The sequence below is a fragment of the Microchirus variegatus genome, assembly GCF_963457635.1.
Source record: "Microchirus variegatus genome assembly, chromosome: 19".
Taxonomy (NCBI): Eukaryota; Metazoa; Chordata; class Actinopteri; order Pleuronectiformes; family Soleidae; genus Microchirus; species Microchirus variegatus.
The window spans coordinates 11,549,827-11,573,501 of NC_139820.1; the positions used below are offsets into that span (position 1 = coordinate 11,549,827).

Here is a 23,675-nt window from a genome sequence, read left to right on the forward strand (position 1 = left end):
CAAACAGATATATGTGATTCTTTGTTCCAACGTAAGCCTTGTTCCTCGAGTCGAGTGATTTTTTGTTTGTAGTTTTTGATAGATTAGATTTTTTTGCCTTAGCTGAAGTTAAAGTTCACAGACGTTTTTGTTTTCCGTTATGATTTATTTGAGTTTTGTTTTTGTCTAAAGTTTCAAAGTTAATCATATGGTCCTCCGTTTTGTTCTAAGGAGTGAATTTGATTTTTGAATAGTTTAACTTCCTTACCAGGTTTTCCTCCAGTCGGAGCGTTTTTTGTTAACCTTTTCATAGCTGTTTGTTTGCCTCCCCAGGAAGTGATTTTTGTTTCAACTTTTCATAGTCCCTGATCACACAATTTGCTTTTAGTTAATTGTCATAGTATCCTGCTTTATTACTCAGATCAGGGGAAATGTGGCTATAAATAAAATATTCTTATCAACTGAACCTTCTCTGCATCTGTGTCCGCCATCGAGTCTCGGCCTGACAAATGTATGGTTTTAAGACCCCCAATACTGTGATTTGGAGCATTGAGTGGCTTCTTTTAACTTGCATATTCTATAAAAAACAATACCCCAGCATTTTAGAGCTTAGAAAAGTGTGAAAATGCTGCTGGATCTTTTAGTTTTTTGCTGTGTGGTTGTATGAGATAACGTACTTACGTTGCACCTTTTACATACAGCTGACAAAAGTGTGTGTGCCCCCATGGTAGAGAGAGGCAAAATCAGTAAAACATGTCTGACAGCGGGGTAAAAACAAGGTGCTTCTCAAAATTAGGATCTGTTCAAAAGGCGCTTCTACTGTACGCTTTCATATATTATTTTCAATGAAGAAACTCGTCAGACGCACACACAAATGAAAAATTAGAAGAAAAAAAATCACAGCTTTTTCGAACATGGCCAGCAGCAATTCTATTGACACTCAGACAAAAGGAGTAGGTCACAAATTGGCTTTGTTGACTCTTCGTTGACTCTTCATTGACTCTTTGTTGACGCTTTGAACTTCCATCATCCAGACAAAGCTTTTGAATGGAGACAGAACAGACATAGCAGGGTTTTCCTTTCTTTTCCCCCCACAAACGCATCAAGCCACAAAGCCACTGTGAGGTGGTGATAATCTACTGTTGTTTTGATTCCTTTCTTGTTAAATGTGTCATTTTACTGAGAAAATTTCAACATCAGCAACTTCAGTCATCTCAGCAGCTCCCAGGTGTTAGTTGCTTAGTAGCAATGAGCACAACAGTAGCAAACACACACACACACACACACACACGCACACACACACACGCGCGCACACACACACACACACACACACACACACACACACACACACACACACACACACACACACACACACACACACACACACACACACACACACCCTGTACTGTCCTATTCAATAAAGGCAACAGAAATATCTGTTAATTCTCCATGGGGATGAGGATTTAAAAGGATGCATGTTTTGTGTCCTGAGCACTGTCCTGTACTAAGCCTTTTTACATGATGAGTGCAAGCAGAGCTACTGAAATGATGGATTAATAGGCACTTAAGTATTTTCATTGTCGACCATATCTTTGTCATGAATCTTAACATAATACATCAAATTAGTTTTAGTAAAACAACAGTGAACGAAGTGAATCTACAAAATAAGTGTAAACGCAGCTGCAGGGCTTCATTGTCCACTTATCTTATCTGCCAATCTGATGATTCAAAAGCAACTGGTCAAGGATGCAATGAGGCACACTTGCTAGCCTTTTTTATTTATGTGTTTCCAGAGTGCTACGAGTTGAAATTATCCCTTAAAGTAAAGGCAGACTTTTGTCTTTAAGTAGAATTTAGTCACATAAGTCAAAACTTATGAAATATAATTTAAAATCTATATCGAGAATTCATTTTCACTAAGACCACACAGTTTTGTGCATGGGTTGTCTCTGGGTACTCTGGATTCTTCCCACAACCCAAAAACATCTCCATGACACCTCATGAAATGTTATCAAACAAATGGACATTTTGATAAGTGTGTAACACCTTACTGTACTTTTGAGTGTGTATATTATTATAGGGGCAAAGAGTTGGAGGGTATAAGAGAATATATAGGAGAGTGATGAGCCTGTAAGTGACTACAGAGCAATAATGATAATGGAAGTGATGGCAAAGGGACTATTTTTAACCAGATTCTCTTTTTCTCGATCTCTTTCACACTCCATCTCTCTGACCTTATTCTATCCCTGCTGAACTTCATTTCCGTACATCGTGTCCAACTCCATACAGCTATTTCCTCAAAGGAGTTACTGTACTGACAGTGCCACCTGTGTGAACTTATTCTGTTGTTTTTGTACCAAATTTAGAGCTCGATTAAAATTTGATTCCAGTGGCCTAATTCTCAAGGCAGCAACCTGGTTTTTGATTCCTTCATTTTTTCATTTTGTCTGTGTCTATACATCTGCGTAACTGTCTCCATATTTTGCAAAATGTGTCCAGATTTTGATGCAGATATCTCCAGTCGTCCAGGCAGTGACTCAGAGGTTCCTGTCTGGCCCAGTGTGGACTCCTGATGTCACTGGGTATCTTTTCCAGATACACAAGTGATTTACCAGATAAACCCCCTGCCAGAGACATCCTCCTGAGACAGGATTAAATGCTTTTCTATGCCTGTCTGAGCTTCTTTGTCTCACAAATGTTTTTCCTTCACTTCTTAAAACAGAAACAGACAACTTCTGTCTTAAATGTGTTTGTATGATATTAAAACTGATTTTACAGTGTAATGGTGATAGTAAAATAACACTTTCCTTGTTTATATTGTTTATATTTGCCAATGGTGTTTGTGGGACAATCACAACTTCCTTTATGGAATAAAGGAACTGCATTACTCCAGATCCAAAAAAGTGCAGGAGTTTCATATGAAAAACAACACAACATCAGCTATGCTGAGAAGTTGATGTGTCTTGCACAATCTGCATCTTGCTACCACTGCGTTTTTAGTGATCAGTGATCAAACAGCAACTGCTCACACTATTTTCTACTTTGTTGATGTATGTATTTGATTATTGAGTCTTCGTGGAGCTTTTCTTCTTTGTTTGAAACACGGCAGTGCAAGATGGCGGCCTTCATGCAGCAAGCACCTTGGCTCAAGTACATATAAAATGCTTATTTTAAGGCTATAAAAAACAAACCATTTTTATTTTGATGTGATTATACAGTTTTGAAAACATCCTTATGGGGGAGTATATTCATATATATATATAGTTATAGTTAAATACATAATCTGAATCCAGGATCCCATTAATACCTGGTATTAACATTTGTTGTTATGATTGATAGGTGTATCTTATCCACATTGATGATAGCTGTGTCTTAAAACCAAAATAAATCTCCAGAAATCCAGAAATCTCTGAGTATTACATCCATTCATTCATGGTAGAACTGTGCACTCAGCTCTTCCAATACACACATTGATAGTGGACACTGTACGGTCAGAGAGGTTAAAAACACTTGTGGTCACAGGGGATGCACCCAGGATGCATGTTAATGCAACATGTGAGCACAAGAATGTGGCACATTTCAATTGTGACTGGATCGTTCAGCACCAACGTTCCTGTCCACTGTGGTGCCAAAAGCAGACACCCAGTGAAGATTGTGAATTCATGAACATTTGTAGCCAAATAACTTAATGGTGATTTGCTTTAATTCCATTATGTCACAGACAAAACAGCTTGTCTTAAATCAGATCGGAGGTATGATTATGGATTATGGAGGGATTATGGAAATTAAAATTGCACTAAATGTTGTCAAACTCCATGTTTGTTTCCTGCATCCATGGCTCCAGGGGCCTGTTTCAGAAAGCAGGTTTAGTGAAAACTCTGAGTCTGTTAACCCTGAAATGAGAGAAACTCTGAGTTTTCCGTTTCACAAAGGGAGGTAAGTCAAACCAGAGAAAGAGGAGTAACTCTAGCCTGTTTCACAGAGAGAGGTAACTTAAGCTCTCTGTCGGTTACCATGGTAACATGCTCTTTGAACCTGGTCGGGACCAGGTTTTTCTCAACAAACCTTTTACATTCACAACCTAATCAGTCCTTACATTTACAACATTACCAACCAAAGTCTCTGCATATTTTTGCAAACAGGAGTTTTTTTTATACAAAGTCAGAGATGCAGAGCACTTGAACATGATATAGATGAGAAGTCATTTATGTGTGAAAACAGCATTATATTGGGGATAAAACAACTGTACAGTCAAACAGCCACTCCATATTTACTTTTAAACACAATGTAAAACATGATCAAAATGACGTACCCCCATGAGATTATATTGAGGTCTTACCTGTTTGAACAATGTTTTTATGTTTTTTAAGTGCGCTTCTCCCCGGGATTACACCTAAATGAAGTAAATTAATAGGCTACCACTCAAGCAAAGCAAAGGACAACATTTGAACTTACGCATTGACCCGAGCAACAATGTTCTCCCATACCGTCTCCCTCTCTTTTGCTGCTGCAGCAGTGTTACACTTCCTTCTAAAAACATGCTCGAAACGGGGCTCCATTGATGCTGTTTTTATACTTGTGGTGCACGCGCTTAACTCAAGGTGAAACTACTCTGAGTTGAACAAACTAACTCAAAGCAACCGTTCTGAAACCGAACACTCAGGTTTCCTATCTCAGAGTAGATCAACTCAGAGTTCAGGGTTAAACTCAGTTTGTTGAACCTGCTTTGTGAAATGGACCCCTTGTGTAACAGTAGATCTACAAGCAGTTTTGATATATGATGCAGTAGCTGAGTCAGGTCAAACCAACCAATAGAAACTCTCCTCCCATCCACCAGCGTATGCCCCGCCCATCAAGTGCTGTTGAATTTGCAACCAAAACTTTAGAAGTTGCAAACAAAGAGGATTGATTTGCAAGCAAAGTTGTTTAACTTGAAAGCAAAGGGGACTGGTTTATAAGCAAAATGGTTGTATGTTTTTACTTTCAAACATTAGTATTGATTGAATTTCAAGAAATATATTCTCTCAAACCTGTTCTGTTTCGATCGCAAATCGTCCCTAGATTTGTCCGCAAATCTAGGGACTTGTCCGCAAATCTAGGGACAAGTGTTGTGAATTAGCTTTAGCTAAAAACACTATGATGCATGCATCAGATGACTGTTCAAAATTAACTATGTTTTTGTATCTGTCCCTATCTAAATAAACCTTAATAATAATAAAAATGTTGGGTTTTTTTGATTGCAACTTACTATTTCTTGCTCTCAAATCTCTTTTTTTGGTTTCAAATCTATTCTATTTGATTGAATAATAAAGGAACAAAATTCTCTCCATAGAAGACCACGGAAAACCACTGTGGTGGACGACAGAAGAATTCTTTCCCTGGTGAAGAAAAACCCCTTCACAACAGTTGGCCAGATCAAAAAACACTCTCCAGGAGGTAGGTGTATGTGTTTCAAAGTCAACAATCAAATGAAGACTTCACCAGAGTGAATACAGAGGGTTCACCACAAGATGTAAACCATTGGTGAGCCTCAAAAACAGGAAGACGAGATTAGAATTTGTCCAAACAACACCTAAAAAAGCAGTTAAAATTCTGTAAGAACATCCTCTGGACAGATGAGACCAAGATCAACTTGTACCACAGTGATGGGAAGAGAAGAGTGTGGAGAAGGAAAGGAACTGCTCATGATCCACAACATACCACCAGTGTTATGTTTATACACTAACCCTAACCCTCCTCACAAAGACAGGAAGACAAGACATAACCAGCAGGGAAACATGGTGATCATGCTGGTTTCTAACAGTGGGTGTGTTTTCACATAAAGACTCAAGCATATGGATTCAAAACACTTTAGTATGGATATACATCAGCAATTGAAATATGGCTATAATTGGCTATATAGGCCAATGTAATGTATGCATCATACTTGTATGTATACATTTACAGTATCTAAGTAATGACATATAGTGTGTGTGTGTGTGTGTGTGTGTGTGTGTGTGTGTGTGTGTGTGTGTGTGTGTGTGCGCATGCGTGCATGTGTGTGCATGCGAGCGTGTGTCTGTGTGTGTATACACTACACAAAACAGCACAGTGTGTTATGTAGGCTACGCTGAGTGATTGATCATCGGGAGCAGGGAAAAGCAGGTTACTGCAGCACTTATACATACACACACACACACACACACACAAACGCACGAACGCACACACACACGCGCGCGCACGCACACATACACACACACACACACACACACACACACACACACACACACACACACACACACACACACACACAAACCCTCTCCAAGCACACTCCTCTCAGCATTTGCACTTTCTCATTTATCTCTCTCTCCCCTCCCCCTTCTTCCATATCCATATCCATCTTCGCCTTCCCTCCCCTCTCCTCCCATCCTTCCTCCAAACCTTTCTCACTCGCTCTCCATATATCACTCTCACCTCCTCCACCCTCACACCCGTCCTCTACCCATCACTTTTCCCTCTTTCCAGTGGTCCATCCCCCCTCAGCTCTCCATCCCTCTCATGCCTTCTCTAACAGCCAAACCCATCTTATATTCCCTCTGTCTTTTCCTCTTGCTCCTGTTATCCAGAGCCCACAGGAACACAGTCACGTGTCCTCTTCCTCTTCCATCTCCTCCTCCTTGTTCCACCCTCTGCCATCTAGCTGCAGCCGTATAGCTCTATATAATGATGCTGTAGCAAGGGGAGGCTCTATCTATCTATCTATCTATCTATCTATCTATCTATCTATCTATCTATCTATCTATCTATCTATCTATCTATCTATCTATCTATCTATCTATCTATCTATCTATCTATCTATCTATCTATCTATCTATCTATCTATCCAATCCATACAGCTGATGTGGAAAACAACAGGATCAAGGTGGAAGTATCAGTTAGCCACCAGGGGGAAATGTCATTCACTGTAAAATAGAACTATATGGAAACATGAGCTTTTACACATTACTTACTTCACTTGATTGATAACCTCAGCAAACATTTTCCTGAGTCAATGGTCTAAATCTCTAATTCCAGGTCTTATTCGATATAACATGATTACAGATGTTGTTAATTATGTTTCCATTTAGACAAAAATAGAAAAAAACACACCATATATGAGATATGCTATATATGAGATGGAACTGACAACATCGTAACAATATTGAGGCAGCACAGTGGGATTCACCATTTCAGTCTATAATACAGCATTCCAAGATGGCACCATTGTGCAGCAAGTGTGGATAAGTGGGTGACACCAGCCTGTACCTTGACAAAATGCAATCCATACATCCCACACTTTTCTGTCCTAGTAGATAACCTGCAAAAGCATGTCACTTGCTCAAAATGGAAAGTCCATTCCTCAAATGCAAGTATTCATGTCAAAGAAACTGCCAGTGTCTTCAAAATGAGAAGTCTTGACACCATCGTTTATGAACAAGATAGTCAAATGACTTTGTCATGTTTTCATTATGACAGTTTTTTCTCTCAGTGTTTTTCAATGCAAAAAAAAGGTCAGAACTCTGACATCTGAAAATGCTCAAGACAGCACTATACACTATTGTACAGCCATTTGAAAACTACACTTAAGTTACACATTGCTGTAGTTAGGGGAGTATGTGAGATATTATGAGATGTTGGATTACTGTCCAATACTATACCTACCTGTTCTCCCTATGAAATGTTTGAATGTTTGAATTCACAATGGTTCTTCCAACATTTGGTTGCACCCTCTGACCAGCCTCAGCCATTGTGAGGTAGTGATTGACAACATGGTCCACAACTGTAGCTCTGATTTCATTAGGAATCTGCCTATGTGTTTGATCTCTTCTCCCTCTTCCCCTTCCTCCCCGCATCCTCTCCCCTCTTCCACGACGCTGACCTTCCATTTCTGTGTCACAGAATTGTAGAAATGTTTCATACTATATCCTGCTCGGTTCATATATGCTTGCAAAGTGAGGGTTCATGGGATTCATTCCTGAGTGACTGTGAACAAGTGGCTTGTCATTGTCATTGTAACAACTAATACTTCATACACCTCCTCATGAGTGAAAGCTGAAGTTCTCCTGAACTATTCAGCATCCATAAGTATAGTTCCTTTTGACTGACATGACATAAGCAAATGATAATGTTATAAAACAGCAGAGAATTGTATGAAAGCAGCTGATACATGTCCAAAAGCATTTGCAATTTGTTCAGAGGAAGGAGAAATTGCTACTATGATGTGCACAAATGACTAAATGCTGTGGAGGTTGAACTAATAGTTGAGAATGAGAATGTTCATTCTGATCTGAGAAAAGCACCAAAACGACCGAGAAAACTGTATTTAGCCTGAGCATTTCAACAGAAAAACTTTTCCTGTGTAACGGTGTCATGGAGCGCAGATCATTTGAGGCGATAATTAGTCATATAGAATTTAAAAATGTGGCTTTAATAAATGAAGATTTGACATATTCATATCCATTTCATTAGATACTTGGTGTGACCAATAGATTATTTTATAGTTGACTTCCTGTTGACACAGTACAGCATTAGACCACAAAGTAACCAACCTGCTACTGACCCCTACTGGTATAATTAAATAATGTCCTCAAGTCCAAGTCTCAAGTCCCTTGAGGTCAAGTCGCAGGTCATGTCTTAAGTCACTGTTTGTGCGATTGTGTGATTGTCTCTTGAAAATGAAGTAATCTGTTACAGTCTCATCTCTGTGCTTCCCTCACCCTGAAACCAAAGCAGTGTGACCAAACCTGAATTCTCATATAACCTGACAGTTTGAACAGGATTAGGACAAATATTTTAGGAATATACTCGGCCTCAGGTCAGGTACCCGTGCTCTAATAATGACATGTATGATGAGTGTTCTGATGTATTCTGATGACAGTTATTGTTATAATTAATAGGGTCCAGATAAATATATATTTATAGTCTCTAGAAATGTACATTTTTTAACTGATTTATATCAATGTACATCCAAATCTGTACTGAAACCCTGAATTACTTGTTTCAAAGCCACTGAAGTAATTCACAATATCCCTTGTTTTAGCATTAGCAGTTAGTGCTGTTTCATACAGTATACTCGAATAAAGTAAGTAAAGTAGTAAGTAATAAAGTACATTAGAACTGGGACAGAGAAACAGATATTTTACTCTCTCTCTCCCTCAGCCATTGCCATAACGATAAACCCACTCCCCCTCTCTAGCAGAAGTGACATTTCACTTTGCCCCAGTTGCCGCTCCCTGCAGTGCTGCTCTGATCCAGCCTCTGAGCATGTGTGTTTCTGTGTGTGTGTCGCACTGAGGGGAGAGCTGCCCTGATAACACACACACACCTTGTCAAACCAGGCCTCTGCTGTGTTGTGTGTGTGTTTGTGATCAGAGAAGAGAAGATTCTCTCTCTCACACACACACACACACACACACACACACACTTCAAACGGGATCAGTTTGGTCTTCAGTGTCCTCTCTGATCTTCCACACATGTTCAAACGTATGTGGTGCATCAGTATTATTTGTCACAGAATAATTCCTATTTGTCACTGCAGACACATTAATAATATTATTTTGAAACACTGTGAAAAGTTTCAGAGCTTAATATTGCAGCGTCTCCATCTGACAAGAGTTTGCACTGCGGTCCTCAAAGTTCGACGCCAAGTACATTTTTATAAATGCCGTCGTGAGTGTGAAAGCAAGCGTACGCCGTCTTTTTGTACGTATGGCTTATACATGAGGCCCCTGGTCACTTGTGTGTGTGTGTGTATATATATATATATATATATATATATATATATATACATATGTATATATGTATATGTATTCACACACATATACACATATATATACACATACTAACTTCTGATGTACTTCTTTATATACATTAAGACATGTAAAATTGTGATGAAAAAAACTCAGAGAACCTCCTGACAGAAAAACATTAAGCTCCATGAAGAACTCACCCCGTGAGTACGACCACAAAGTCCATGACGTTCCAGCCGTTTCTCAGGTAGGAGCCCTTGTGTAACGCAAAACCCAGAGCCAGGATCTTTATCCCTGACTCAAAACAGAAGATGGCTATGAAGTAGGGCTCTGTCTCTTCCTGTAAAGAGAGAAGAGGAGGAAATTAGAGTAGGAAAGGACGAGAGGAGCGATCGTGTGTGTGTGTGTGTGCGTGCGTGCGTGCGTGTGTGTGTGTGTGTTTTTACCAGTCGTTCAGAAAGAGGCGTCTTGTCTCCATCAGGAAGATGTTGTTCCAGAGCCAGGACGATGCAGTTTGCAATGATGGTGATGAGGATCATCCACTCAAACGGAGTTTAGCCGGAGTTAAGGTCAACATCGCCAACACTTAGACACACTAAACAAACCTCAAACAGACATCATTCGCACAGACCAAACCAAACCACTGCTCCACTTCTGTTTAAAATATCATGTTGATTGTGTGGGACAATGTTCAGGTCCCCAGTGGTTCCTGTGTGGCACTAGGCCGTACGACATTAAGGCTAGCTACACTACAGCGATCAGAACACAAACCGCAAAAGTGGCGCTTTAGAAAAGGCCCACTTTTTATTTTGCATTTAGACGAAGCACTGTCATACAACAACACCAGGAGTGCGAGCATGCGCTGAAACTTCCCTCTACTTCTCTCTAGTAGCGCTGAGTAGCCCACAGTCAAAAACTAACACATTAACTCGGCGTAATTGCTGAAATGACTCCTGGATAGGTATCAGAGCAGCTAAGGCAACTTAAATGTCTGACTGATGGATAATCCGACATGTTTGTTGTTGTTTGGCTTTATGGATCTGACGTCAGCGCATACAGGAGGATAGCTAGTGTGAGCAGCTCAGAGAACACTTTTGAGTTTTCAACACCTTTTAAGATTTCCACTCTGGAGGGTGGGTTCATCTAAACGAAAGGCACATCTGATTAAATATTTTGTCGGTTTTACCCGGGAGCGTTGCCGTGTAAAGCCAGCCTAAGAACACTTTTGAGTTTTCTCACAGCAGGTGTTGTTTTGTGTCAGTGATTTCTGCTGCATGAAAAAACAGATAGTTTTGGATACAAAAAAAACACACACTTCTTTTGTGCTATTAATTGAGTCCTAATTTATTTGCTAAAATAATAATCTGTTGTGGTTGTGGTCAGTGTTGTTTTTGACAACCATCTTAGATTTAGTCTTAGTCTTTTGGACGAAAATGCTTATTAGTTTTAGTCACATTTTAGTCACTTCTATATGTGATAGTTTTAGTCGAGTAAAACTCAAAAGGGTTTTAGTCTAGTTTTAGTCGACGAAAACTCAAAAGGATTTAGTCTAGTTTTAGTCGAAAAAAGTATCGTAAGTATAGTTTTTTAACAAATGTATTTAGGTCAATAAGTATTGGAGATTGTTGTTGGGCAGTGTCGCACATACGTTGTGAAAATAGCAGCAGATCTATAAGTTCAACACACTGTGAGCTTGCAGATTGGCTATTATTACACACAAAGAGATGAACACATTGTCACTGAATGTAAACACGGCTAAACATGCTGCTTCAGAGACACACACATAATGAATTGACGTTAGCGCAACAAAAGCTAACTTTAGCCACTACTACTAACAACTGTGTCCAGTTATTGTCATGTCCCTAAATAATCCATCTGTCTGTTGTTTGCTAACACGTTAGCATAAAGATCGCTAGCTTAAAATGCTAACGACTCCACTTACATAATTGTCGGGTTAGAAGAAGTACAGCCGCAGTTCAGTCCCTCTGTGGGAATCCTTATCCATCGTCATTCAACACACACACTCCCGCACACGCGCGCGCACGCGCACACGCACGCACACACACACACACACACACACTATTTTTGGAACAATATAAAAACTGATGGTGTGGTTTTTCTACCACCACTATTACACTGTTTAATCAGATGTAACATCATAAATTGTGTAAACATTTGACATTTGAGACCCCCTGAAAGCCTCAAAGGCAATATTTGTGGGGGTTTACAGTGTAATTGCAAAACATGTTTTTTTTCCTAGAGATTTTTGTCATTTCAGTTTTATGATCTATATACAAAATACACTTTGCATGCTTTCTTATCCTTTATAACCAGACAAAATGTAAATGATTGTATTTGTAATTTTTTATTTTAATGTTTTAATTAATTGCCAAATGCCGCTGTAGAAAAGGCCCACACAAACCCACATCTGATAGGGAAGATATAACAAACATAAATACCACCACATTACCACCACATTTTTTTTACACAGCATGATAATACAGTTCGTACACACACAGATTATGACTCACAGAGTTCATCTGGTGGAGCAGCTACTGGAGGGGGTAAGATGATTGGATACATCGAGAAAGATCAAGTCTGGGCGATGTGGGAGAGGGAGTCGTCTTTCAACTCAAAGGTTGAGGGTTCGATTTCTGGCTCTGTCTACATGCCGATGTGTGGGGCAACCCCACGTTGCTCCTGACGGCTGTGCCGGCAGTGTGTGAAAGATGAGTGATATAAAATGCACTGCGCATAGATGGGCTGTATGAAAGTGTGAGTGAATGGGTGAATGGCAAAACTGTAGTGTACAGCAGCTTTGAGTGGTCAACAAGACTAGAAAATTGCTATATAAATACAAACCATTTAATTGGCCAGTGATTAGCCTTTGTGTGTATTTGTGTCACACACACTGACCTTGACAGAACCAATAGTTCTGGTTATGGGTAAAGGTTAGGTTGTCCAAATGAATGGAAGTCAATGAAGTGTCCTGAGAAGAGTAGCTGTGCAAACGTGTGTGTGTGTGTGTGTGTGTGTGTGTGTGTGTGTGTGTGTGTGTGTGTGTGTGTGTGTGTGTGTGTGTGTGTGTGTGTGTTGAATTGTTTGGTTTGAGTCAACGCCTGCAGTGGGAAGAAGAGATAAGGAAGAGAAGTGTGCTTGTGTGTGTGTGTGTGTGTGTGTGTGTGTGTGTGTGTGTGTGTGTGTGTGTGTGTGTGTGTGTGAGGTCAGTGTGTTTGGCAGGGGCTTGTTTGTTTTGTGAGTTTTGTCATTCACGCTAGTATTAAACAACTGCAGTGCACTCAGGTTGTATTGGGTCTGGCTAAAATCAGTTTTGGTGGGAACACTTGACCCAGGTGAATGAGCTCATTGTTTTCTTCATCTTCATTTTTGGCAGTAGTTTCATCTTTCATATCAAGATGTGACATTTGCAAGACAGCAAAGTGTTTCTTTGTGTGTGTTCCCTGTTGCTGTTGTCTTCTTCTTCTATCTCTGTTTTTTTTTTTTGCATGGGTGACACAGAGGTGAAAAAAAACACAGGACAAACCAAACCACTGTCAATGGAAATGGTGTTGATAGCCTTTTATAGTGGCTTTTATGCCTATCCATTGTAAAGCGAAATAGGTTAAAATTGGACATATGATAGGCTTTGACCATATCCACCTTACAATTTTGCCATATTACATATTGTACTGTTGTAAAAAAAATATTGTGTATTTTTATTGTCAACATTACTGATTAAATAGTTATTTAGTTGCAGTCCTACAGTATTATTATTATATTTATGTTATAATTTCTATGTCATTTCTACACATTTGTTCAGAGCACTACAGGTAACCATGGTGACAATGTGCTGGATTTACTTGCAAATGATTTATATAACTGGGCCCAAATTATATATATATATATATATATATATATATATATATATATACATATACATATACATATATATCTATCTATCTATCTATCTATAGATAGATAGATATATACACATAATATACTGTATATGAGAGAGAGAGAGAGAGAGAGAGAGAGAGAGAGAGAGAGAGAGAGAGAGAGCGAGCAGACTATGTAGCAGCCTGCTACATCATCTATTATTCAGCAGACACTCTTCTGGCCTAACAACCTGCTGAAACTACAGTATGCATGTGTGTGTGTGTGTGTATGCACCCTGTTTGGGTACTCTTACACATTTTGTATTTTTTTTATGTATTTGACTTCCAGCTTCCAGCTATTTTTCTTTCTTCTTCCTCTTCCCCATTCTCTACTTTTGCATGTTTCTTTTTATCTCCCCGTCTTCTTTCATGCTTTATCACTTCCTTTCCAAGAGATGAATACAAAGTTTACTTATTTCCTTCCTACTTTTTCTCCCTTCATTCCTCTCTGCAACTTCACGCTCTTCTTTTTGAGAGATGATTTGGTGAATTTGAAACAATTAGAGAGTGCAAAGTCTTGGCAACAATAATTTTGGTTAGCTCTGCAAAATGTGTGTGTGTGTGTGTGTGTGTGTGTGTGCAATTCCCTCTTTCCTTAATTAAAATGGCTTTCTGATGGCCACAAACAAGCCCCTGCCAAACACACTGACCTCACACACACACACACACACACACACACACACACACACACACACACACACACACACACACACACACACACACACAAACACACACACAAGCACACTCCTTCCTTATCTCTTCTTCCCACTGCAGGTGTCAAACCAAACAATTCAACACACACACAGGCACTAACACACACACACACACACACACACACACACACACACACACACACACACACACACACACACACACACACACACACACACACACACACACACACACACACACACAGTTTTACCCACAGTCATTAAGATAACTACTATAAACACTTACACAGGTAATCATGTGATACACAAACATACACGCAAAGAAAAGCAATAAGAGTACACACAGATACCAGCAGCATGTGCAATAAAAGTGAGATCATTTTGTGCACCTGCTAATTTTCAGGCAATATTTCAAGATGGCTGAATGAGTAACTTTCATTCAGTACTTTCATGAACTGACCCTTTAAGAATGAAGGGTTTGTCCCTTTTGCTGAGGTTTTTGGAATAAGTGAGGTCAAAGATGAATCATCTTTGTCTAGTCTCCCAGGAGTCTAGTTTCAGTTTCTTGACTTTTGACCTGACTTTGACTCTGGGTGTTTCTGCGTCTTTACTCTGTACATGCTGCTCATCATACACTTTACAAATAAACTATGACTCCAACTGCTTTGTTCAAATAAAAACACATGGCTCATTCACAAAATATATACCCTTTAAAAATCTTTAATGTAGTTAACAATATGTTCATCAATAGTGTATGTATGTTATATTATAATTAGATTAACATTATTAGTAGCTTATTTTCACTTTTATAGTCAACTGCATTTTAATATTATATGAATATTTAATTGTTTATTCATATTGAATTTGTTTTATATTACAGTTTTAGTATATAATTCTATCTGTACATTATATGATAATTGTACTACAATTGTCATCATCTGTAATTAGAGCCTGTTGTTCGCAGTCTAATTATTGTCCCTTTAGTCTTATTTAAATAAGAGTTTGATCATAAAGGCTTTGATATTTCAGCAAGTATTCGTGTCTTTGACCTTAGTTGCAAAACACAAATGCAAAACAAAAAACACAAATCAAAAACCACAAACACAAAACACAAACACAAATCAAAAAATACAAACACAAATCAAAAAACACGAAAAGAAAAGCACAAAACGCAAAAATTAGGGCTGTCCAAAGATAAAAATTTTAAATCAGATTAATCACAGGGTAGCTGTGGATTAATCACGATTAATTACCATTGGTAAATATGCCAGAAAAATTATAATTTTCTCCTTATATTGTTGTAGGAACGGATAGAATAAAGTATTTGAAAATGTAAAGAACAATAAAATACTGTAAATAACTTTTAGTAAAAAATAAACATTACATTGTAAATAACCTACTTTATAAGACAATATAAACATATAGAAAAAATAAAATACTGTAAATATCTTCAAATTAAAAAAAAATAAATAAAAAATTCTACATTGCACTGTAAATAACTCACATTATAAACAAAATATAAAGTATAGAAGTTAAATAGTTTTCTTGGGGGATCTAAACCCACAGCAGGAAATTCCTCATCAGCACCTTTGAAGCACTGCTTCTACTAGTTAGCGTTAGCGTCAGCTAGCATTCTGACGCTAATGTTAGCTGCTGTTCAAGTCTGTGTCCCCGTTAGTTAGACAGTGACTGTTCAGTAACAGCAGTCATTTACTGTTAATGTTATGATTATATCATTACACTGTTCATAAACTGCACGTCTACCCGTGGCGCAATGAAAGTGAGAAAGCGAGATAAAAAAAATCCAATCTGTAACTTGTATATGGATTTTTACAAATATAGATGTCCATATTTGTGAAAATGACTATTGCATTTGTGGTTATAGTTTTAATGGGAAGAAATCAACAGCGTTTAACTGATTCTGATGGAAATGTACTTTTAATCTCATAAATCTTGTAATATTAACCCCCCTCCCCGGTCCACAATGTTTTATTTGTTTATTTTTTTTACTTGTGTTAACCGTTCTTGTTCGGCTCTCAGACTGTAGTCGAGGAGCACAGGGGAGAGTTTCCTCCAGGGCCGAAGTTAATGCTAACTTCAATGCTAACCCCCTTCACTTTGATGGGGCAACTCACACAGAGGCTCCACTTTGTGCTTGAGAAAGCAACTGTTTTATTTCACCCCCAAACTGCTGTGACATCCACTGTGACTGTGTTCTAAACTCTTATAGCGCCTCCTGCTGACCACTCTCTTGCTGTCTCTCCATTCACCGTCTCGCTCGAATACACAACAACTCTCTCACACTCTCGACCACACACACCTTACACTCGCACTTGCACACTGCTCCACCACCTTAACGGAACCACACTACTCTTATAACATTTGGCCCTAATACGCCGTCGTAAAAATATGCCAAATCGTGCCAGAATAATACTCCAGTCCAGCTATACTTCTTCTTCTTTGGTTTGTTTTGCAGGCCCTCTGTTAGAGTTCTCATACAGGTCACTTCCGGGTCAGGCAACTTGCATTTCTCAAAATTGGATTAAATGGGAAACATTTGTTATCCGTTTTTTTTTTTTTTCAAAAAACCTATTTAAATGTGCTTCAGTCTAGTCATTATGTGAAAAATGTCCTTGTGTATCAGTTTGCTTGCCTCTCTGACGTGTGTGCGAGAGTGTTTTCAGCTGATGAGGCATTTTGGCGTGGCGCTGAGCCTGTGCTTCAGGGGAGCCGAGCCTGATGAGGGAGAGATTTTAAATCACACCAAATGAAGCTGTATCAAATAAATGGAACTGTGTAACACTCTACTCAGCAAGAGTCAGTTCCTTTTATGGTGGTGACGCAAGCAACCCCCAGCCCCACCACACTCCTCCTCATCATCACCCCCGCCACCTTCACCCACCCTGACCTCCTCCTCTCTTCCTCCATCCTCCCTGAGAAACAACAGGAAATGGGTAGACACACAGTCAATAACTCTGAACCACATTCAGTCTAAGCTGGGCAGAGTGAAAGCATGGTGAAAATTGTTCATCAAAGACGAGCTGACAGTGAGAAATGAGGCAAAGATATAAATGTGGGAATTAACCAGTTAAATACCAAATACCTGTCCTGTTGCGACGACATACTCCTCCTCCTCTGACAAAAAAATTAAATCAATGTTTAAAATCAATGTCAGATGGTTAAAGATTAGAATATTGATTTTGAAGGTCATCCACTAACAAAGAAATGAACGGTCTATAATTTTAATGGTATGTCGATTTTTACAGGGAGAGACAGAATATCAAAAAAGAAAATCCAGAAAATCACATAAAACAAAAACTTTAAATTATTTTGCAATTCATTGAGTGAAATAAGTATTTGACCCCCTATCAAAACATTACTTATTACTTCGTGAAGAAACCCTTGTTGGCAAGTCCAGAGGTCAGACGTTTCTTGTAGTTCTTCACCAGGTTTGTACACATCTCAGGAGGAATTTTGGACCACTCCTCTTTGTAAATCCTCTCCAAATCCTTAAGATTTCGAGGCTGTCGCTTGGCAACTCAAAGCTTCAGCTCCCTCCACATATTTTTTTATAGGATTTAGGTCTGGAGACTGGCTAGGCTGCTCCATGATCCTGAGCCACTCCTTTTTTTTGCCTTGGCTGTATGTTTTGGGTCATTGTTGTGCTGGAAGACCCATCCATTTTAAGTTTCCTGGCTAAGGCCCCATCCATCTTTCCCTCGATATGGTGAAGTTGACCTGTCCCCTTAGCAGAGAGACACCCCCAAAGCATAATGCTTCCACCTCCATGCTTGACGATGGGGATGATGTTCCTGGGACCATAGTCTGAATTCCTCTTCCTCCAAACACGGCGAGTTGAATTGATTTCAAAGAGCTCGATTTTGGTTTTCACCTTTTCCCAATCATTCAGGTGTTCAATGGCAAACTTCAAATGGGCCTGTACATGTGCCCTCTTGAGCAGGGGGACCTTACAGGCACTGCTGGATTTTAATCCATTACGACATAGTGTGTTAACAATGATTTTCTTTGTGACTGTGGTCCCAGCTGCCTTGAGATCATTAAGAAGCTTTTCTCGTGTAGTTCTGGGCTGATCCCTCACCTTTCTCATGATCACTGATACCCCACAAGGTGAAATTCAACAGAGATTGACAGACATTTTATGTTGTCTCCTTCTCACCCAGCTTCTTGCCAATGGTCTTGTAGCCCATCGGCCTTGAGAGATCTGCAAAGAGGAGTGCTCTAAAATGCTTCCTGAGATGTGTACAAACCTAGTGATGAACTACAAGAAATGTCTGACCTCTGTACTTGCCAACAAGGGTTTCTCCACCAAGTACTAAGTAATGTTTTGATATGGGGTCAAATACTTATTTCACTCAATGAATTACAAAATAATTTAAATCTTTCCCTGTCTCTCCCTGTTAAAATAAACTTACCATTAAAATGATAGACCGTTAATTTCTTTGTTAGTGGATGATCTTTCAAAATCAGTGAGAAAGTTAAAAGGCTGAGATTTTCACTCACATTTTTCCCCACTGACCCCAGCTCTGCTTGCTCTGTGAAGGAAGTTGTTTTTGTTTGTTTCTTCTATGCCTCTTGGCAAAATGATAATGAGAACTGTTCCCCCTCTCTTGATCTCTCTCACTCTCTTTCTCACCATACATGTCCTCTCGATAATATTTAATAATTCACATTATGGGGACTTGATTTCTGTCACCATAATGTGACTGTGTAAACAGATTTAGGTCCTTCGTGAGTAAATATGTCTTGCTATGCAGCGCTGATCCATCATATCCACCATTTTACAAAAATTTAGAAGAAGTGATACACAGCCATTGTGCTGCTTTGGTGGACCACTACTTTTGAAGTGCAATAGCACTGAAACAGCATCAATAAATAAATATATTAATGTTACAGAGATTTGCAGCTGTTTTCTGTGGTTGAAGATGTGGGTTTTCACCACTTACTGAAAACACTGGACCCACGTTATGTTGCGCCCTGCCGTACCCATTTCAGTGGCGTTGTAATTCCCAATCTGTATGACAAAACATGCAAAGCCCTTGAAAATGAATTAGCTGCAGGTTAACATCTTACACAGTAACTCTATGTTGAACCATGCTCAGGATACAGCAGCAATGGAACATGAAGACTGTAGCTTTACAGCACTGGGGATATGAGCTACTCACATCATCATATCACATTAGCTTTTATACTAATCTACCAGCTGCTTCCCAACACATGATGGGAGACAATCTGTACCACCTCCTACTTTCCACAGACTCTTCCTGTGCATAAATATGCACAGACACAGACAACCAGGTGCATTCTTCAGATCTCAATTGCCGAGTTACAGGACTCATATCTGCTCCTGTGGTTCTGAGTGTTCTTTTCTTGCCGCTTCAGTTGGGAAACTGAAATAACCAGCAAAGTGTTTGACAAATTGGTGACACTGTGTCATCTTGAACGTAACATAGCAATTACTTATACTGTCACATCACATCATGTCTGCACACCTGTCTTATCACCATCAACTTCTGGCATTCGTTCTTAACTTCAAGCCTGACTTTCCTATTTTTTTCCTTTTGAAAGAAATAAAGAAATATATGTATTTTTTTAATTTTTAAAATGTACATTTATTTTCAAAGTTCAACACAAATTACAATATTGAACCAAGGGAGACTTAGGCCATATAAAATAATTTAGGTGACTCATAAATTCAGAACTAAGGTGTAGAACTTTCTAGCAGTTATTGAGCGTGTGCAGTGCGAAATCAAAGTGTGATTGTCATTAAAGCAGTTGTCATCAAAGCACTTCTTGTATATAGCTAATCCTTGTTTGTCATCATCTGTAACTGATCATCAGAACCCGTATGCTTTGTCGGTTTACCACCTATTAAGTAGTGTATTAAGTTGTGTGTCGAATTAAACCTCTTAAAGACAAAACAATCTGGACAGTTGTAAACCGATGTCGGAATCGTTGTCAAAGAACACGGTGACGATCAGAGAACGCCCATCGCTGAAGAACAGTGTCGGGAACCCCAAAGACGCCACCAGAACGAGCGTGCCAAAGCCGAGAGCCAACGGGGCCGTTAAAGGGCGAAAGAGACCATTACAACATAGGAGCCGAGTACAAGAGCTAACGGGGCCGTTAAGGGGCAGAAGAAGTATCGTTTTTTTTTGGCTTAACCATGTTCCCACCAAATTTCATGAAATTTGACTAAACTAAGTTTTGGCCTGCTCCATAGGCTTTTGACCTGAGGGGGTGCTACTGAGTCATTTTTCATTGGTTTTTCACATTTCATTATTTTATCAAATTTTTCACCAGTCACTCTTTGCGTGCCAATTTTCTAGCCGTACAATGCAACAAGAATATCAGCAGTGATACCTAAAACAAAAAGCTAAAATGTGGTTGAGTTTAACAGGAAAGGTCAGTGATCAGATAAAAGCTAATTTTCTTGTTGAAACTAAGTGTGAAACTACCAGCAGTCGTCACTGCTCTGTCATCAGGTGCCTCTTCTCATGTGAAGACCATGCTCTATTTTAACAATCCATTCATCTCCTGAATTATTTAAACTTTTGTGACTGGTGACTTTACCAGATGTAGTGTAGGATTATTATTTTTATCATTATTATTATTAGTATTATTTTCTGATGTTAGCTTCATTTATCCCAAGACAAATGGTAGCATTGCAAATCATATTTAAATACATTTCCCCTAAAAACATGAAGCAGATTTAACAGTCCAATGAAAAGAACATTCAAAATATGGGTGTGTAGTTTATGCAGCTAGAAGAAACCTGGAATACAATGCAACGTTGGTAAAAAAAAACAAAACAAAAAAAAACTACAGAGCCATTACAGCCAGGAAGAGAAATGTAAAAAAAAAATATATAGAGACAGTGAGAAACAATTCTGCTTATCTGTGTCTCATTTTAACAACAAGATAATATTTGAAGAAGATATGGTCATTTGCAGTGGCGGCTACTGAAGGAAATCTCAGGGGGGTGGGGGGAATTTTTTTCTGATAATGATTAAGGTGACCCATTCAATAGGTGACAGTATCAATTTGTTGTTAGATGATTAACAGTCCTTTTTGTGTCCACTAGATGGCAACTTCATAAACAAACATTATTTACATGAATCTAATGTTGCATGATGTAAAATAGCTAAACAGGACACTATGTGTCCAGCAACCACATAAAGACAGGCAGCATATTAAACCAAGTATTTATTAACTGACCAAGGATGAAGATCAACAAGAGCTTTTACAATCTTTACCAGATACATACAACAAACATATGACAAGATAGTGAGGTCAAATTATCAGTCAAAATCATCATTTAGATGTGGGGCTAAATGCATCTTAGAATACTTTCTTACATGAAACAGTCCGATTGTCTGATTTGCATAAAGTTTAACCTGCAGTTAAACCCTGAGCGATACTAACATCAACAATGTTAGAAGGCGAGTCGCGAGAAGGCAGGCAAACCAAGCAATTGGGGCCCCAAGACAACGACTGCAACGACAAACTTTGTGAGCACCCCTTTGATAGTCATGTGCAATGATGCTGTTATAGGGGGCCCCTCTCAGTAGTCGTGATATATATATATATATATATAAGCTACAACTCGACCTACAGAAGATATACCCCCAGGGATTTCCGAGAGGGGTAGTTGAAGAGAATCCCATCGGACGGACCAAAGGACGCCGACAAATGGCAATGGAAACACAATGGAATACATATGTGGTAAGTTATGCAAGAACCGACATTGACTGCAGATCCACCAAGCCAAGATGAAGTGTATGTAGAAGGTGGTAGAGTCACAACTCACAGGAACTACTGCTGGTGAGATGCTGGAGGAGCCTGGCCCAGAGTCACCCCACAGTGCCCAGAGCCTCCAGGTGATGCAAGCACCTGATGCACACAGGACATCAGAACATCGTTGGGTGAAGTAGCCCCAAGCTAGTAAGGAGGAGTGGCTCCAGTTTGATAAAGACACTGACACCATCTTGGAAGCAACTGCCAAAGGAGTAGCTGAACGATGCCTCGAGATGATGGCCACGATTATCATCGGCCTAGCGGCAGAGAGGTTCAGGCTAGAGGAAAAGCGAGCAGTGAAACTTCTCTACACCATGAACAACAGAGCTAGCAAGATCCTTCAGCTCAGACAGGAACTGAAGATTGAATTGATTGATTGAACTGAATGGGATCACTTCATGAACCAATTTGTTCCTTTCTTAGTTCAGTTGAGCTCAGCAGCGATCATGGCGGCCAGGAGTGGAACTGCCACGTTCTCTGAATCACTCGTGAAGTCGTTCACCGACACCGTCACTCACTCGTGAATCTTCGGCAAACGACGATAATATTTTTTTGTATTATCATCATCATTATTATAATACTGCTTTGCACTTAAACTGTACTTTTATATCAAAACAGGCGAGTGTAGTCATTCACTCACTGACCGGCGAACATACTGACACACAGAGAACTGGAGAACTGTTGCTGAGGACGTGAATCTCGTTCACGAACGTACTGACACAGGAGAACTGTGGCTGAGGACGTGAATCTCATTTGCGAACGTATTGACACACAGAGAACTGGAAAACTATGGCTGAGGACGTGAATCTCGTTCGTGCTGTCACTCACTCACTGACCCGTGCACGTACTGACACGGATACACACAGAGAACTGTGGCTGAGGAGGTGAATCTCGCTTGCGAAACGTATTGACACAGGAGAACTGTGGCTGCGGAAGTGAATCTCGTTCACCCACTGACGGCAAACGAATGTACTGCATTCAGGGAGGAAACGAGTCACGTGGCAGGGCACTGGGCTTATGCTGAAAACCAGAAGTTTCTACACGCTGCAGTCAGCAAACCAACGCGCTGACTTTCCCAGTTGTCTCTAAGTATTTGCCATAGGGTTGGCAGAAAAGGGACACTCGAAATGTTGGAGCGGCTGGCGTTTGTAACTGTTCATGAATGAAATTAACAACACGATCCAAAGTGATGTATCCCTTGCGCCGAAACAGACTCCAAAGGCTTCAAAATAGGTTTTAAATGTATTTCAGACACAACCTGACTGTGACTTAGAGAGCAACTAGAGTCCCAGGCTAAAATATAGCCAAACTAACGGGACCGTATCTATGTTCCCTGGGTCCTATGTTCCCCGGGTCCTATGTTCCCCGGTCACATACAAAGCGGGGAACATAGGACCCGGGGAACATAGGTACGACCCCAAACTAACTCCTGTAGCTACTGTCATTTTCACACCAAAACACCAACCGAAATGACTGCAGTGGATGATCTTGCGGACATCATGCCCACA

General features: G+C 39.6%; 1 protein-coding gene across 1 annotated transcript in view; it reads right to left on the minus strand.

The window, feature by feature from the left end:
* cacna1ab (calcium channel, voltage-dependent, P/Q type, alpha 1A subunit, b) overlaps window positions 1-23,675 on the minus strand; it is a gene marked incomplete at both ends in the record, with an annotated part of 173,777 nt that overhangs the window by 109,118 nt on the left and 40,984 nt on the right. The window contains 2 exons of the mRNA XM_083906330.1: window positions 9,947-10,086; window positions 10,193-10,288. Coding sequence (XP_083762456.1) covers window positions 9,947-10,086; window positions 10,193-10,288 — 236 coding nt within the window. The remainder of the gene's footprint in view (window positions 1-9,946; window positions 10,087-10,192; window positions 10,289-23,675) is intronic.